The 18,924-nt window shown below is 38.8% G+C and overlaps 1 protein-coding gene across 1 annotated transcript; it reads right to left on the bottom strand.

The window, feature by feature from the left end:
• Nucleotides 1–8: 8 nt before the first annotated feature.
• Nucleotides 9–17,823, bottom strand: abcg2a (ATP-binding cassette, sub-family G (WHITE), member 2a). Its single transcript, XM_006630075.3, has 16 exons — nucleotides 17,414–17,823; nucleotides 15,411–15,635; nucleotides 11,792–11,851; nucleotides 11,050–11,164; nucleotides 10,136–10,288; nucleotides 9,600–9,757; nucleotides 8,330–8,481; nucleotides 7,587–7,688; nucleotides 6,519–6,769; nucleotides 4,817–4,899; nucleotides 3,933–4,022; nucleotides 3,225–3,349; nucleotides 2,127–2,281; nucleotides 1,609–1,698; nucleotides 1,066–1,178; nucleotides 9–963 (listed from the first exon to the last, which is right to left on the bottom strand). The coding sequence occupies exons 2-16, from the start codon at nucleotides 15,617–15,619 to the stop codon at nucleotides 816–818; spliced, it is 2,004 nt and encodes a 667-aa protein (XP_006630138.2). The 5' UTR covers nucleotides 15,620–15,635; nucleotides 17,414–17,823; the 3' UTR covers nucleotides 9–815.
• Between the last annotated feature and the right edge of the window lie 1,101 nt (nucleotides 17,824–18,924).

Below are 18,924 nucleotides of genomic sequence, written 5' to 3'. Positions count from 1 at the left end.
TTGTTTTTCTTTCAGACATTTATTTTGCTTTAACTCCGGTTAAATTTGTAATGTTAACAATAGTACATCTACAAATGTACTAAAAAAGTCTATGTACGTGGAGGCTGCCTGCAGTGACTTGACACAGGGTTTCCCGAACTCTGTTCTGGGTTGGGTGCTGATGTTTCTGTGGCTTCTGCTTCTTGATATATCTTAACTGAACAGAATTCTTTTCACAGACAGATTATTTTAAAAATCTTTTTTTTTTCTCAAGAACTTTTATACAAGAGTTTAAAAAATGTCTGTCATATTCTTTTAGTTTAATAATGAATTCAAATTATATATTCTATCATACAAATACAATGATTAAAATAAATTAGTAAGTTGAACATACTATTAAATTAAAGAAAATGATTATACGTGTGAAGCTTTCAGGTTTTATCCAAGTTAGTTTTGACGTTCAAATGGCAATTGACTGGCCTGCATCATTAACCATTGTACTTCCTAATGATTACCATTTAACTATAACGAACAGCATAAGAACAAATACAAAAAAAACAACTAAACGGTAATTTGCACAAAAAGGAAAATGTTGCTCTTACAATGTGCTCATTTTTACACTTTAACAATCGTTCATCGAACAAAAAGGAAATGGCTTTATTCCCCTAGAATGTCACTGGCAATTGTGCAGTAAAATGTAAAAGCACGAGGAAACAGAAATGTTACCGAAGTGTGATCGTCTAGCTTACAGATTTTGTGAATCGTCATATTCTTCTGTTTAGTGGAAACATTAGTCAGCAAGTGCAGTACAGATCCTTTCGATGAGCTGGTCTGGTCTAGGTGAACTTCTTCATAAAGCGCAGTTTTAGATAAGCTATACTGAGGAAGATGAGGGTCATCACCCCCAGAGCCACGTGATTCTGCCACAGACCCCAGGTGCTGTAGTCTATGCCTTGTTTTTCCAGGAATTCTTCTCCTGTACACCTGATATTGAAACACAGGTGTTACATTTGTTTTTTTATTATTTTTACCTGTTATATGCATGATTAAAAGAACAATATCCTCATTTCAAGTGGAATTACTTACTGAAAGCCTGGGAAACGGTAGCTACAGTTGATATCAATTCTGGAAGGATTGGTAGGTACAACAAGAGTGTCGTTGCAGAAATTTAGACCAACAAATTCGTTCACTTGCAGAGCCTGTATAACGAAAGAAAAGAAAGATCACGGTAGGAAGAGTTGATCATTGTGAGCAATCATTTACTGTAGCAGGTTTTTAAATTGCCTCTTTTTGGCAGACAGAATTGTAATCGCACATTTTGTATGTTCCTTCAATAAAGAAGTTCTACAAAAATACAAACTACAGCACATCATGTAAGTACCAGACTGAATCTGCTGCAACAGGAAAATAATTTAAAATGACTTCCAAAATCTTAAAACTGAAATTCACTAAACATTTAATGAATTAGGGATATGTACAGTATAACTAGCCTTTGATAAGAAATTAATGGAATTTACCAATTACGATTTAAAAAAAAATCAATATTCTGTAAGCAATACAGTACATATACGTGAAAACACACTTACACCTTGTAAATATACTTATACTTTGTAATAAGTCTATACTTACTGCCATTCCATAGCGAGGAATGCTCAGGTATTTAAACCAAGCTAGCCAGTCCATAATGCTGGGCAGGTTCACAAGAAGACCAGAGAAGATCTAATCCAAGGAGAAGCGCAAGAGACAGGATTCGATCACCTTTTGGCACCTTCTCAAAACCCACCTTCTTGAACTACACCAGTGATTCCACACGCTGTCTGCCCTGACAGCTATAATCCTTCATCAGGACTGCACTGATTGACATCCACATCTCCCAGTTTTCACTGTAAATTTCTTTCTCTTAATTATATTGCTATTCCTCTGTACCCATATGTACCCAAATGTACCCCAAAGTACCTTGATTAAGTTAAAATAATAATAATAAAAGTGAATTTAAAAACCGTGAATGTAAAAATCTACAACAGAATTTCCTTATTATGGCTGGTTATAAAGAACGGATCCGAACGGGACTGAATGTGTCTGAATGTGGGTTGTTTTTTTTTTTTTGCATGTATGAAAAAACTATGAAACCCGTTTTTTTTCCTCACCATCATGAAAACAAAGCTGATGGTCATGAAGATGTTGGCCACGGCGACCACACTCTGCCCAGCAGACATGGCCAGGGTCATGGCTGTGGCCGTGTAGGCCACCAGCGTCACGGTCAGCATGAAGATGAAAAAGGCCGCCACTGTTTGCTTCAAGCCTGAGTGGAGAAAAACAAGCATCACACAGCAACTGGTAAGACGTCTGCTATGTACCTGCAAGAAGGTGATGTTCAGTTCCAGGTCCCATTTAAAATGAGTCGTCACACTTTGTGCACCATGTTCAGATGAAGAAATTTCAACGTTTCAATGAGAAACAGCTTGAGATGGACGCACAAATCGAAACACAGTACCACACTGCATAACTGCATTGATCAAAACAGACTACTTTGTAGTTACGGAAACACACGGCTGAGTAGGTTATTTACAAGAAGGCCTATTCATTAATGCAGGCCTTTACTGAAAATATAGCACTGAAAATATAGTGTTCAGTAGACTACATTGTATTCAAATATTTTTTATAAACAATTGAAAATAGACTGTATCCAATGCAGTCCTCTACTATGGCACTGAATAAGCTGATGACATATAGCACAATCCAAAGAAGACTCCTTCCTTAATAATCTCTTAATAATCTTAATAATGTTGGAAGCATCTCAAACAAAATGATTTTAAGATCACAAATCATGAAGAACCCAGTTTGTACTCCTTTTGCTGCTTGTTACTAAACATTGTTTTATATTTTATTTTTTATAATAACGGAAACACGTGTTTTCTATTTCCCTTCTTGCACTCTGTGGTGTAAACTATTCTTTTTTTCCGGTATATTTAAAAATATACAGCAGCTTAAATGATAAAATCGTGTGCTCTAATCAATAAACAAAAACCCCTAAGTTGTGTGCTTTTGCCTGGACAAGTGGTTAATGAGAACATTGTGTCCACTGTAATTCCAAAAAGATCTACACTCGGTCGACAAACACGCAAGTTATCTTGGTATTGTAATGAACCAGAAACGACGAGAAGCGTTTACAGTATTGAGTACTTAAAGCACCGCAGAGGAACATGACAACCACTTGCAGTAACACGGTGAACAAGACTGCTTACCTAGCATGAAGTAGGCGATACAAGTGAAGACCATGGCTGGAACTGTGCGGAGGGTGAAGATGTCAGACATTATCTTCGACAGGAAGTACACAGAAATCCTGTAATACCCACTGATGTATTCATGCCTGCGAGAAAAAAAGAGCCGTGTTCCTGATCCAGCCATATCAGGGCTGGTATTGTAGCGGATTGCCCCATGGGACTCCGGTGAGGAACGCAGGTGAGAAAGGGGCTACCAGAGACTCACATGAAGAGTCCGAACATGATGTAAACGTCTCATTTACAGACAGCTTTTATAAGGGAGCCGTTGTATTTCGGATTTGAACATGGGGTGAGCTGTAACTCTAGGAATGAGTTGGTGGGGGTTTGTCTCATTTTGAGCTGGCATGGTTTGGTCACAGAGTAGTTAAAGCAGAACAGCAAAGCGCACTGATAGCCTCTGAACCTTGTTTGTGTAGTCAGTGCAAGGCTATGAACAGAGAAGCCTTTTGCTTGTTTTGTCTATACTTTCAACACAGCCAGAACTCACCCAGGATCTTTTGTTTGAACGTCAACTTGTTGACTATTGCATGTGTGAAGATCTCTGAACAGCAATCCTACATACAGTAGGGCATCTCCCACAGGAACACAATAACACCGGCCCTTGTAAGAGTATCAACAAAGCAGCCCCATGTCCTCTTTTCATTCAGCAGGCACATCTGTGCTACTCACACAAAAAGCTTCTTCTCTGTAATGAAGAGCTCGGCTGCAGACAGAGTGCTGAAACACTGGTTTGTAACGATGAAGAACAGCGCTCCAGTTCTGAGAAAGGAAAAAACAAATCTTGAATAATAACATTGAAAAAATTTGTTTGTGAAAAAATTGTCTATTGTCTCAGATTTTATACCTATTTAACTATATTATATACGTTATATCTTCTAAGCACAACTGTATACTGTATCTACTTATACTAGCTGACTAGGTTGTCAATGGCAACCTACTGCAAGACCACACAGACTTTTCAAGCTACGAGAAGTCGCAAATTCACATTTGTATGAGATACAAAAAAACACAAAATACAAGTCAAGAACTGTACATTTTTACATGGCACTTAGAAACCTGCGACCTTGGAAACCTGGAAACAGCAGGACTAATCCTTCTTTTGGCGAATGAATGGTGTTGATCTAATAAAGACAATAAGATACCAGTGTATTTCTAGTAATTCTCCAACAGTTAAACCCTTAAACTGAATTAGGCAGTTCGATGATGAAATACTGGTTTTAATTTCCTTTAGAGCGGCTAAAACAAATTTAACAACATGTCATTTCATACAGTGAAAATTCAATGAAGAGGCATATAATCCATAATTGTCCATCCTATAAACTGCCATCAAACTTCAATCATATATGAGCACAAGACAAAATTCTTTGCAATTTCATACACTTTGTAACGATATTTAATGCCACTTAGATATGCTTTAGTGTTCCACAACACTATGTAGAAAATTGTAGCCTGTGTGTTCTTATGTAAAAATAGCTCTGATGTAGCTTTATTGTGAAAAACTGTAGTTCTTAAACCATCTACCTTTCGTGCTAAATAAAGAATGTATACCATACCTGTTCTGGATCCCACTTTGATCGTCTTTGATTCCGAAGAATATAGCGCCCACTATTAGAGCCAGGAAAATCGTGACACCAATCTAAAACACAAAGGAAGAGGACGGGGCCTACAATCAAACACAGCTGTCAAAGCAACAATCAATACAAGGCCAGAAATGCATCATTACAGCATCATGCAATTATGGAACTTGGATTGGGTTATACAGAACTATGTAATCGCATAATAATCGATTCCGTATGTGATGACGGAACTATGGCTTGTCTCTTTAATATTAAACAATTTCAAGCGCTTTTAGAAAAAAAGGTCTGTAAGCACATGCCAGTATTAAAAGTGCTTTTGAGGATATGAGAGCGGCAATAAACGGAGACCAGCGTTTAGTTGTCTGGGCTCTTTCAATAAATGTCTGGTAAGTAAATGACTAGGAACTACACCAGCAAGCCAAGTGTCCTCCTCTTATCACAAATGACATCTGTACATTTTTTTGTAATGGAAAAAAACACATAATTCACTAATAAACTTGTGGTTCTGAACAATACTCAGAGGTTGAAAAATTCACTATAATGCACGTGTTTGAGTTTTTTCTGATTTTTTTCTTTCTAATTGAAAACACCACTACTCTATTTAAAAAGCGAAAACAATCCAGTATGAGGCAAATTTACAGTGCCGCCTGAAGTGGAAAAATACCAGCCAGTTCCCAGAGTGGAAAGGCTAAGCTTATAAGGTCAACCGGTTCCTATGTAAAAGGCTGTATTTCCTCATGTGGCTCCCCAGCCAGGTCAGGGGGTCTTAATGGAGCCATGTGATATGACCTTGGCCTTCAAAAGCACTAAGGGCTTTAATGGTATAAGCTGGGATATGATATCATTTAAAATCCTGTTGAAAAAGGCAATACCAAGGTCACAATAGTCACACAAGCTGCTCAAGTAAGATTATGAAGGCTTATTTGGACCAATTAGCAGTTAATAATTCTTGAACTGAGTACCACTGATGGCATTTTATGGCAAGAGGTCATTAATGGGGCTCTAAAGCTCTCCCAGTACAAAGTGGGTTCATGAAATGAAAGAACAGGACAGCAATTAAACTCAAGATTTCTGTTCATCACTTCCGTGCTAATTCCTGTCATAAGGTCATTAGTGATGGAGTCGAAAATAGATTGGCTTTTATTCACCAACCCTTTGAAGGGTCTTTGTTAAATTACTGTGACAGACGACTAAACATATTTTAAGCATTCAGTGCTAAACAGCAATCCGCTCCACAATGCTGGGAGTTTAAGGTCATTCCCATTTTAATTAGCACTCAAACTTTCTGAGAATTGCGGCAATCAAATAATATCTCTCTAACAAAAGCCATGCCCCAGTTGCTGTAGATATGTTTAGATAAGTTAAGCCATTTTATTTTTTACAGATATGTGTCTTACCTCAAACTGCCCCCAAGAGCACTTACAAACACGTCTGTACCTGCTTTATTAAAGAAAGATTCTTGTTTGCATGGAACTACCATATTTACTTTAAACTGACTGTGTGGTACCATTAATGGACAATTTAACTTCAGCTGACTGAAATGAATCATTGTAATATTCATATAAACAACTATGACAATTGCAGTACATCACACTTAAACCTTAGTCCTTGATGCCTCTGTGTATTAAAAAAGAGGCACTGTTGCTGGCCCACTGCAGTACAACATTTACAATATTACCTGAGCCACAGAGGTCTGCGGATTCAACATCAGGTTCTTGAATGTTCTTTTCAACACCCATTTCAGCTGGTGAAAGAACGATGTGGCATAGGTTATCTTTCGGGACGTTGGCCGCAAAATGTGCTGCTTCCCTTGAAGGATCTTTTCCAGGTCGACTTTGGTGTTTTTGTAGTAAGCAGAACTCTGGTACTCCTCCACCAAGCGGTCTTCGATACCCTGCCTGGTAGTGGTTTGATCCTCAATCTCATAGTCTAGGAAATAAAAAAACGGTCAAAGGCAGAGAACAGATAGGTATTTTCACCATGAGACCCAATCTGTCTTGTTTTAATTGTTCCATTCTTAGATAACATGTTTTGACCTGGTTTGCATACATCCATAAACCAGATCGAGCTTTATGGCCCTTAATTTTTAAATGCAGTGATCGTTCATCCATTCCATTGAACACACTCAACAGTCTTCATTAGCTTTATTAGCTAAACACTCCATCTCACTTGACAGCTACAGAACTCTTCTTTTCTTATCATTATCTTATCAACCTCCTTGCAATTCAGAAAACTGATTTAACAAAAACAACCTGCCTCTAAAAGCATATTTTTCCAGGTCATTTCAATATTGCCCACCCTAATGTGACAAAGTTATAATAGTTCAGGTGGGTAGCTGCGTCAGCATGCGTAGGCTGCAAAGGAACAAGTAATAAAAAAGAAGAAAGAGAACACAACATTTCGTCCATGGAGAACCTGAAGAAGGCTCCACGGCCGAAACGTTGTGTTCTCTTTCTTCTTTTTTTCAGCATGGAATAAACCTATTACTTGTTCCAAAGTTATAATAGGTAATGCTTTCATTGACTTTTTGAGCCAGAGGGTTCATCCCCAGATGTTACTGCTTAAAAGGGGGTGACACTCTGGCTCGAGAAGTCACTGGACAAAGCTGCTGCCACCATTCTTCTCTACACTTTGCATGCGATGCCCTTTTCACACCTAATAAAATACATTATCATCAGGAAAGGAAGAACAAAATGTAAGATTTATTACAGTTACAGAAATGGAGCACTCTCCATGAAACCAGTACCTTCAGAGTTGCGTATCTTGGTCAACGCCGCTGTAATTGAGTTTCCATTGATGACATCCAGGAAAAAGTCTGCGGGGTTGTTGTGTGGCTCGCATGCATACCCTACGTTCGATTGAAAATTCACACAAAGCCGCCATGTTACGACAAGCCTTTGCTCTACAAATATCTGAACATGTAGTCACTATGACTCTACCTGGGATTCTAGCTTGTATACAACGATATGGACGATTAATACATAAAATATGTGATTATTATCCATCGTCAAAAAGCAGCAGTACTTACTGCCTTGTCACCACGCCACATACTTTTATTATTACTGCTGTTATTAGGGTGATGTCAGCTCTCCTCTCCATTGAGCCTTTCAGCCATCCCAACTAAAGCCAGATGGGACCTTTGAAGTGTACATTTCTTCAAGTTACAGAGGTCAATATTAAAAAAAAAACAACAATGATAAACATAGCAATTGCAAATTCAGGCAAAAAAAGCCTTTCAACTGGGTAAAGCATACGAAATAAGGCAAACATAGGGCTGCAACTCAGTAACATTCTTAGAAGCTGCCATTGGTCGGTGGGTTTAAAGTTTAATATAATCCAGGAATAACTCTGGTCTACTCAACGTGTGGTTCGTGTACAGTGGTGAAATGTATTTGAGTAATAAAAGGTCTGGTGTGATTCTAACACCTTTTCTGTAGATGTAGCACCTTTTTCAAGCCCTGCGTTCATCTCAATACAAAGCAGTCTCACCAGCTTTTTCGAAGTAGTCCAGAGTATCCTCCGCTGGCCCGTGGTAAACCAGCTTGCCACTGACCAGCAGGGTCAGGCTGTCGAACAGACGGTAGATGGAGTACCTGGGCTGATGGATGGACAAAATGATTGTTCGCCCATGGCTGGCCATTCTAAGGAAAGAAGCGCAAACAAGTTTCTTTAAACAAAAGATAACGTTTCCTTAATTTGCCAGAAAGCACTGGTATGCCTCAGCACTGTGATTTCTTCAGGGTCTCATAATATGACTCCTACTCCTGTACTACATATTCCATGCATCTGCTCAAATAACTACTGTCACAAATGTCGGGAAGGGCATGCCGTGGAATGGCCAGGAGAGCAATAAAGACCCTATGCGTGGCGGCAAAATGGGGGTTAGCCTGGGCTCAGGAGGTCAGACGATGTCAGGGAGAAACCCATACCATCAGGCCGCAGAGGAGACGAACTGGTGCTAGGCGGGTCTCAAGACATCCAAACCCTCAATGCTGAGTGAGGAGGAAAGGGTGACCCGGAAATATATAGCCCCAGACAGAGACACACCGGAAGGACAAGCAAAGCACAGGGGAACTACAGTAGGAACAGGACAGAGTAGGAGCGCCCTCTAGCTGTAGAGGGCCTGACAGCAGGAATCTTTACCCACAATAACATCCCGACTGATCTACCAGGTGTTATCAGCTCTTGTTATTTCACGTGCGAATATACTCCGATGTGGAACTCAACATTGTATTCTTGACTCTTTTCTACCACACTTCCATCCTGAAGGCAAGCATGCCTTCCTGCAACACTTAATATCAGGAAGTGCATAGCAAAGGTGAGGTCCCAAAGGCATTGCGGGCAATTATAGATCCTCATGGCTACTCTTTCCAAGTTTGTCTAATTGTTACAGTTAGTCTAACTGCTACAGAAACACTTTCATATATTTTTTTTAATGAAATGCTTCCATTTTGCAAAAAAAGCACAGTGGGGATTGAAACATCACGGATTCAAGTTCAAAGCGTACTACAGGATTACAACTGGCATCACTCAGTAAACCTGGTCATTTACTGCACTAGTTTGTGTATGTGAGTTACAAGGTTTAACCTGTTTAACCTGTAACATTTCTACCTATTATTTTTCCAGATTTCGATTTCAGCCATCTCTGGGATCTATAGCACATCGCTGTTAATATGTAATTGTTGCCCTTGTTTCAGCATCTGTTTCCTCATTTTGTAATTATTTACCATACAATGCCAACAGAAACAAAGTGCAATACCTTTTAAGCAGAAGCAGGACAGAATTAGCAGTGCTAGCGTCCAGCCCAGTAGTTGGTTCGTCTAGAAACAGCACAGAGGGGTCAATTATGAGCTCCATTCCAATGTTGGTCCTCTTTCGTTCTCCTCCAGAAATTCCCCGGATCAGCTGGGTTCCAACCTGAATTCAGGAAACAGCGCAGACACTTACACATGCAATTAATACATAACCTTGCCATCTGATTCCTTCGATTAAGGAAACTGATCTTTGAGGGATGATGGATATTCAAATCTGTGTTGCAAATGTTCTCTAAATTGTTTAGTCTTTCACATCACCTGCTTAATGTATCACAAACTGTTCCAAGAAATTGATGATTTAATGGTGACTCAATGTATACTACAGTATACTGCCCACAGGACCGGATCTCTCAGGGATTAAAAGCCCACACTTTCAAATACAGCTCAAATAGAAAATGGCTGCTTCCACACAATGTGTAATGGCTTCAACAAAATACAAATTGCATCAAGCGGAGGCGCTGAGTTACATCATTTGTCTCACCTTTGAATCTGCCACTTTGGTGAGGCCCAGCTCTTTGATGACCTGGTCCACCCTGCGCACCTTCTCCGTCTCGCTCACTGATCTCGGCAGGCGCAGAGCTGCGGAGAACTGCAGGTTCTCCCTCACCGTCAGAGTCCCCATGACCACATCGTCCTGGGGAAACGCAGCGGGCAGTTACTGTAGCACAGGCCTACAGGGAGACGGGACAGGCGGGCACCGAGGACGGCTGACCCAATGGGCTCCTTGCTAAGGACTGAGAACCAGGACCAGCGAGGGAAGGCGCTCACTGCTCACAATCTTTTAAAAACAAAGGTTTTTACCAAAAGGATTGAATTAAGATTTGGTGTTGCCATTTGCCTGAACATTGATCTAGTGAAAAAAAAAAGTAAAGGTTTAATGCCACGATGTATAAGAAGTGCGGACATTAACCTGATCTCTTTGTTATAATCCACGTGTTTTCAAATGGTCTCATGTTAGTAACGTACGAACACACGAGGGGAGGCCATTATGCCCATTTAGCCCATTATAGCTCACTATTCCGAGAATCTCATACAGCTGTTTCCAGGAGTAATCCAGGGTCGTGGCTTCAACGACACAGCAGGGTAGCTTGTTCCAGACTCCCACAACACTGTAGGTAAAGACGTGCCCCCGCTTCTCAGTTTTAATTGCACTTCTGCAATTTGTGTTGCGTTTATGTTGCGGGGTTCAGCTGAAGAAGACTGCTAAGTGGCAGGCTGGCAGGACATTGAAGACATTTGATGACTTTTATCAGGTCCTCTCATGTCTCCTGTTCTCAGTTAGAAGCATGCTGTGAAAGCAATGCTGAGGGCTACATTTCTCCAAGAGCTGCGTACTAATACAGGCCTATTAGTTTCACTGCTGTGCTTCTGAGGGTTGCTTTATAATATACACACCTGAACGACGTAGCCTGAAATGCATTTGAAGTTGGGAGGCTGGGGGGCTCCATCGATGAGCACCTCCCCAGAGAGTCCCGATGGGTCCTTCCGTGCTGCCAGCACATCCAGAAACCTTAGAGAAGAACAAACACCAGGCTCACACTCGTTCTGCGCACACAGAACTCTTGCAGAAGAGCATCGGCCATACAGCACCGGGATTATGTAGTTAGGCCCTCTGCACATTGTAAGAACACAGTAACGGAGTATTTAGCTGCAGGTTTAACATTTAAAAATATATCATGGGGTCTAACAAACCTGCGTCCTACATGCTGTACAAGATACACAGTTTCAGGGGAGTTCTGCTCACAATGAAGTCCACTGTATCACCAATATGCAGAAATAACCAGACTGTTGCAAGGCTAATACATAAAATCTGGAAATGCACCTTTTTAACAGGGTCTTTAAAAATGCTTAGATTTATAGGGTCTAAGTGAAGTTTTGGCAACTGAAGCCACAATGTGTGCATTCTTCTTCAAAAAACATTTAAATGCCTATTTACAGTATGTATAAATCTAGCTGTTTTCATTTCTGCATGTCTGGCCAGCATACTAACTATCTCCCATTTAAAGCACTACTGTTTGGTCTATCTGACAACAGAAAACAGACAGATAAGATCCCATGTTATTTTACAACTGTAAACCACTGGAATCAGCAGCGCAAAATGTTGATTATATGTTGAATCCGCATCAGCAATACTTACGAAGACTTCCCACTGCCAGTAGCTCCAAGAATAGCATTCAGACCCGGCCTCATGATCCCACTGCAATAAAAATGGGAAAAATTTGAATTCTTTTAAGTTAAAAACTAAAATTCTCGGTTTTTCAGAATTCCAGTCAGAGAAAAGTGCTTTTTATGCCCTAGCTTCTAGCTTAACAGCAATGGATTAAAAAAGAATATAATTTTGTTTGAAATGGTCAAAATTTCCATTTCAACCACAAAGTTATCCTCCAAAACCTAACTTCCAAATTTCAGGTGATGCTTAATAATATAAACTTTAACTTCTTAAATACAAACATACACTTCAGGAAATTAATACATTTACATTAATTACTGTACATAACACATACAGTAGATAACATGAAAACCACTTATTGCTAACTTAGGGAATTGTAGGAAGCAATCTAAAAATATATAAAAGATTTTAAACTGGTATACAGTAGATAGTGATAAACGGCAACGGAATTTAGAAATCATTTTTAAGCCTTTAGTGCAGGTGACATTCTTTGACAGCCAGAGCATTAAAAACAAAATATTAGCATTACTGGTTTAATTATTTTTAGGAATTCGTTTACAGCTTCTGTTTACAACTGTACTTTTACTAGACAGTACTTCTAATTCTATAAATTCTTCTAATTCTATATATATAGTTATCATAACACGTCTAGCCTTTTCAAATACATTTTTGAAAAACAATAGCTAAAGGCTCAAACTTATGAATAAAAGCATTAAAGTTCATCACGTGACTGTTTTAATTCTGTTCTCTGGCAGTCTGTGCTACAGTTTTCATCAAAGAGATTATAGCCAAGAAACCATGCTTAATATCATATAATTAACACTATGAAAAGAGGCTGAAAACCTGTGTGGAATTATTTATTCTTTCCTGGGAAATGTCAAGTGCATGTCAAGAAATGTCAAGTACAAGAAAATACTGGGCTAATCAATTGCTTATTGTTAAGAGTGGTCTAGAAGCTTCTTGTTTCTCAGGACCACACAAAACAACAATATTCCAGATAATGTAATCCATTTTTTGTTTCTATCTTGTGCTTTAAAACAACTTGTTCTGTAAGAGAATAAGGCACCAGACCAACAGAAAGCAGGAGATAAACACTTAAGTTCAGCTATTTAATATTCTTAATATTTCCATCAGAGGGTGCACGTACAGCATTATTTATGAGGAAGTTACTGTTATTTCTCTCTTAATTAACAGAGTATGGTCATTGCCACTATTTATATGCAAAGTGAATGCAATGATGTCATGTGAGAGGAAGCAAATTGAAGATTAATCTACATCTACATGCTGATACATATTAGACATACTACTGTATGTATTCTGCTTGCATTGGAGGGTATAGACTGCATTCTACCTATCAACACAAACCACATTCAGTGGGAACAAGTATAGAATCAGCCTGATGCAATATGGTTAAAAACTGTACTTCTGTTACAGGACATTTGAAAAACAGGGACTGCATGATTTTGTAAAGATGAAAATGTGTTTCTTACTTTGGCATGCATGACGTTAACAAATGTGATTAGTAAAGATATTTTATTTTTTAAAATAGGCTGGAATAAATGAGGGCACATGCAATGAAAGCTTTGGGGCTGTAGTAGAATGAAGGCTCATCATGACTCCAGACTGCTGGTGCATTAGTTGCCTGAAACCACAAATGCGACTATGCTTTCCAAATAGAGCTACCTTTGTACTATCTGACTACATAATTCTGGCAATTCAACTTGCGCTCAGACAAAACACGTGTCCAGAGCAATGGCATGTGTACAGTGAGACAAGGGATTCTCAGCTGCTTATCTGAACATGAAGATAAGCAGTCACCCTACATGGCACTGCCTGCATTATTATAAAACACAGGAGTCCAAATGGGATGCGTGTGTGCCTTTAAAATAATGAACATATCATCACATGTAACAATTCACCATGTACAGCCTTTTCATACTTGAAGAGGAAAGCAACTTGCATATTGAATTTTGGGTGTGTTTTTAATGCCTTGTAACTTCTGTCTTCTGTTAGATAAGCTTTTTCACCATGAACACCACAGCTACAACTTTCTCTTCTTGGTAATATCACGAAGTGTATATCCAAAAACAGTTGTTTCCCCTCAGTTTACACCTGCAGCTCCGAGTCATGTTGTTAAAATAGCCTCCTCACAACTCACTGGTTTTTACAAGTCCATATTTAAGAAAATCCTTCAGTACTCATTAAAAGGTCGCATGTTCTGAAAAAGATTCGATTTAATACTGTGATTAAATACTGTGTTGCTGGCTTTTATAATATCTCTACGTAACTCAAGCCAGCAGGGAGTTCTGGTGATACTGAGCTTCCTGGGTAAACTAGAAAGTAAAGTCTTATCTTAACTGTCTTTTGCCAGAGAGTGTACAACCTACAGTTCAGAAGGCAGCCAGTTTTCAAAGCTGATCGTCACACACATGATGCAGGGGTAAAGGAAGAGTGTGAGGATACACTGGAAAATAAAGACCCCAGGTTGTGGTCCAACAGCAGTTTGCTTATGTCTTAGTCTATACTATTGTAAGATATGACACAGTATAGGTGTCAATGGCCACTACTGCTTCCTGAATAATACTTGAAATAAATTAATTTAGTAACATAAGGCATAATTATGTAATACTCATGATCCAACATTAATTTTTATATTTTTATAGAAAGTCTTCCTGTATCTTTCTTAGTATTAATATTTCTGTCAAGCTGCACATTTCATGTGGTTTTCTTAAAATCTCACTGTAGCACGTCAGTCTACCATCACAGTATAAATGAAGAAGTAGAGACGGACTTTACATAGAAATGTAAAAAGTAGCCCTGCGATGGACTGGCGTCCCATCCAGGCTGTATCTCGCCTTGTGTCCCCATTGCTAGCCGGGTTAGGCTCCAGCTCTCCCGTGATGCTGTACTGGATAAGCGGATAAGGAATTGGGTGGGTGTACTGTAAAACGGCACAATGTTTCAGCCGCTGTGCCTTCCTCAGAGGGAGAGTGGTGGGGTGGCAAAGGTGAAGAAAAGAAAAGGTGAGAATTAGGTCAGGCTGGAGCTTCAGGCAAAGAGGGAGATAGAGACAAGAACACTGGCCTTCTTATGCCGGGCCTGCAGGCACACATCATTGCCAAGTCATTCAGGTTATCTGAACAGCAAATACGAACATTTAAATCTTCCCAGCCATATATCTTGAGTTTTTTTTTTTTAAAAAGACATGGAGTTTTAACTCCAAAATCAAATGCGTCTATAATGGTCGAAAAACAAAAACCTAACCAGGCATAGAAAATCTAGACACAAGTGGAGAGGTGAAGGTGAGACACTGCAGCAGAGTAACACTGCAAACCTGATTTAAATTGAAGACTGAAGAGCTCTGTGGGGGATTTCTGGTCACCCATGAAACTGGGAGAATATTTTGGAATGAAATGTAAAAAAAATTAAACAGCACATTCTTGTGTTAAAAAAATGTATTTTTGTATTATTATTGTGTGTTGATTTTAACACAGACAATTATGTTGACCGCATCTGTGTTGCTTTAGGTCTTTTGTTTTTTGGTTGTGAGTGCATCAAAGCGATATAATGGTGAAAACACACTTACTTCAAGTCTGTTAGGATTTCCTTTGTGGTGGTCTTCCTTTTACACAGGGGTCCACTCCTGACTTTCACCCTGTAGTGGATGTTGTGGAAGCTCACTGTGGATCCTCGAGTGGACTTTGTGTTTTGAGGGGACATCTTTATTTCACAGGTTCCGTTGGTGCTGACGCCATCTGATGCACGGACAGCGGAGTGATCAATCCTATCAGCCATCTTCTTGGGTTACTCCCTTTGAGACAAAAAAAAATGGACAAATATGTTTCAAAAACATTTGAAAACATATCTTTTTAATTCAGGTTTTAGTTATTTGTTCTTTCTATTTATCTTTTATTGTCCTTTTATTACGACTTTCCTAATGTTTATGTATTTCTTTTTCAAGCATAAATTGACATTTAGGTTGCTTTACTGTATTACGGTGTTTTCCTTTACAACTGAAAGTATATCTCTTAATTTTTAAATTTTATTTTTACGCTTGGTTTGTAAAGCACTTTGAGCTGCTTATTATTATCATCATCATCATCATCATGTAAACCAAGTACTGTACAAAAATGCCCTGGTGGCTGCCATAAAAAATAGTCAGATGTCCTATGTCAGGCTCGTAGACAAAGGATTGAAACGTCCCAAACAAAGTTTATTTTACGTTTTGAGAGCCAGTTTAGGAAAAACTGTGGTGAAACTACACATTTCAGGATGCTAGCTGAGGCTTCACGGGTTCAGCACAATATGCGAGTTAGAAAATAAAGAACTCAGGCAGCAAACAGAGCTCTTTAACAGACCGCACACAGGGCTGCCCCTTCATAACCATCCCTGAATACACGAGCAAAAGACGACGTGAGAGTTGTCTTTCGGCAGGAGTAGATACCCAATCTCCCACCACAAGAAACAGCACCTTTATTTCCATGAAGAATCTCCACTGGCGCCACCTCGTCAGAATCACATAGAACCGGCCCAAACTCACCGGGCCTCAACACACAGCCACTACAAACCCGTTTATCTAAAAAGTACCCGTAATTAAATTACTGCATGTAGATTGTGGAAAGTATACTAAACACGTGTTTGAACAATTCCTTCATCAGCTCCATCAGACGAATTTATAGGAGAGGGAAAACGATGAACAGATCATTGTTTGTTTTGTAAGACAACCTTGTTTGTGAATGGGCCTTCCATTCCAAAAAGGTTTTCTTCCAACATGCGACAGTAAATCGTGCTATTACAGTCCAAAATGCTTATTTAAAAGCAGACTATATGACCGTATAACGCGTGTTTCCTAATATTTTTGTAAAATTAAGAATCGGCAAAATATCAGGATTTTATTCGTGTCCAAACTGTCCAAATCACATCCTCCTCCAGTAAAAGCAGCGGTCAGAACAGAATGAGTTATTTGCACTTAACTGTACTGAGGATGAACTCCAACTGGACCTCAGGTTCACACCTCAAGTGTAGGTCAGAAAGGAGCTGGAGTTTTTTTTTTTACATTTGTAGAATAGTGTAATTGTAAGGTTCGACGTATTCGTCTCTGTTGTTTTTCTTGTTTTGCACACAAATCAATTAATTTAACGTAAGAATTAATTAATAATTAGTAATTGTGGAGTAAATGTTCAAATAAAGTGTGAGATAACGCCTCTGGTGATAACCGCACAACACAAGCCAGGTGTTTTATGGATTAGTGCAAATAAACCTTTGTGCGTTTTTAATAAAGGAACATTTTTCCCCCCACCAAAACCTGCGATTTATTCATACAGACCTAAAATTAATGAAAACTTTTATCAATGTCTGCGTTTTAAAATGCTGCGAGTAATCTACGCACATGTGAGATTTAATACCCGACAGCATTTTCTAACCCACAAAATAACAGTAATAAGGTACCACATCTTAAAATAACGTTGTTTCGTATATCACACAAAATAATTAAAACGTTAGACGTAATAAACGTAAAAGGAATTTAGCAATATAACATAATTACTCATTATTACGTATGTGCTTTTAATGAATCCAACTCAGACTTACCCTTCTTCAGAAGAAAAAGAAACTTGGTGCTCGCTCCTAAATGCTTATCGCTGTCCTTGGAAAGACCACTTCTGGGTGTTAGACTTGCTTGCATTCTAGTTTATGGTTGTCTGCACATTTATACCACCTATTACGAAGTGGGTAGAAGGGTATCGTCTCTCTTATCCGAGTCACACATGTCATTCATCCGTGCGCTCCATTAAATTTCACTTCAGTGGATTTAGGATTAAGTAAAAAAAAAATGTTCATGGATTGAAGAAGAATTGTGCTTTTTTAAAATTAGGCACTGTTGTGAAATTACGATAAATTATGGCGTTACAATAAATCGTTTTTATATGTTAATTTGAAGACATTTAGCTTTAAAAAAAACGTTCCGGTAATCTGTAATTGTCACAGCAGCCTGAGCAAGCAAGATACTGCAGAAAGTGTAAAACACAGAGTGTAGGGGGAAGTGTTCCGACTTCACACGTCTAATCTGATCCAGTCCAGTTGGCAATTTGTATTTCCATTTTTCCATTTATTATAATTAATTCGAAAGTACAGTATGAAAACCTTTTGTATCTTTCGCAAAGTTCTCGTGAATACAACCAAACTCCAATATTATACATAACCTATGGAGTGTATTTACCAGTAAATTATGCTTTAAAATAACAGGAAATTTAGACAATTACCCTCACAAATGTTGGAAATAAGAACATGGTCATGATCGCGTTGGCCGAACAAACTGATGTAAATAATATCATTGTTCTCTGCACCCAATGTACTGTAGCATGTCATGTGTGTGAAGATCACAGAACTTGACAAGTGCAATTTCAGTATGCTACCGTATGGCATATATAGTACATATTATTTTAATGTCAAATTGTGAATGGGCAATGCTATCAAAAAAACGGGAAATTTACTCCAAACTCTGCACTGCCAAAGAAGAAGAAACACTTGTCTTAGGAACAATGTTAAATTATTTTAAAAACAATCCATACTAGTTTGTACTAATAACTACAGTATATAAAATAAATAGTTGCTGTACATTACAGTATGTGCCTTCAATCATGATATTGTCCTGCTTATTATGCGTTAAAAATATTACTTCTAAACCTATACCTTTGGGTTTCTTCAAGCTGATTGAAAACTCATTCATCTTTACCAAGTGGTTCTTAAAGATTCGATTTCCGATTAGCCAATTCAAGAAGCAGGGTGAGAAAATCCCGTTTGGAATGAATTAAACTTTTGTCGAGTTCTGTTCAATTGTTGTGTAGTCATTCTGCAGAGGGTGTCACAACATTTAAAGTGTTCATTCAAGTGGGTGACTGGCTGAATTAGCTCATTAAGAAATCAGCTTGGAACTTGTCTTGGCCTTCCACAGACTGAAAGAGAAAGAACACTGCTCTCAGTTGTTGAAATGAAATGACTATATACCCATCTAGAACCAATGTGACAACCTTCTGGGGTTCTGGGGGAGTTGGTGAGGTTTCTTCAACTGCAAGTCAGTTTGAAATGGATTGTGCAGCGAT

Source organism: Lepisosteus oculatus, chromosome 1, assembly GCF_040954835.1.
Source record: "Lepisosteus oculatus isolate fLepOcu1 chromosome 1, fLepOcu1.hap2, whole genome shotgun sequence".
NCBI lineage: Eukaryota > Metazoa > Chordata > Actinopteri > Semionotiformes > Lepisosteidae > Lepisosteus > Lepisosteus oculatus.
This window is presented reverse-complemented; position numbering and strand designations above follow the sequence as displayed.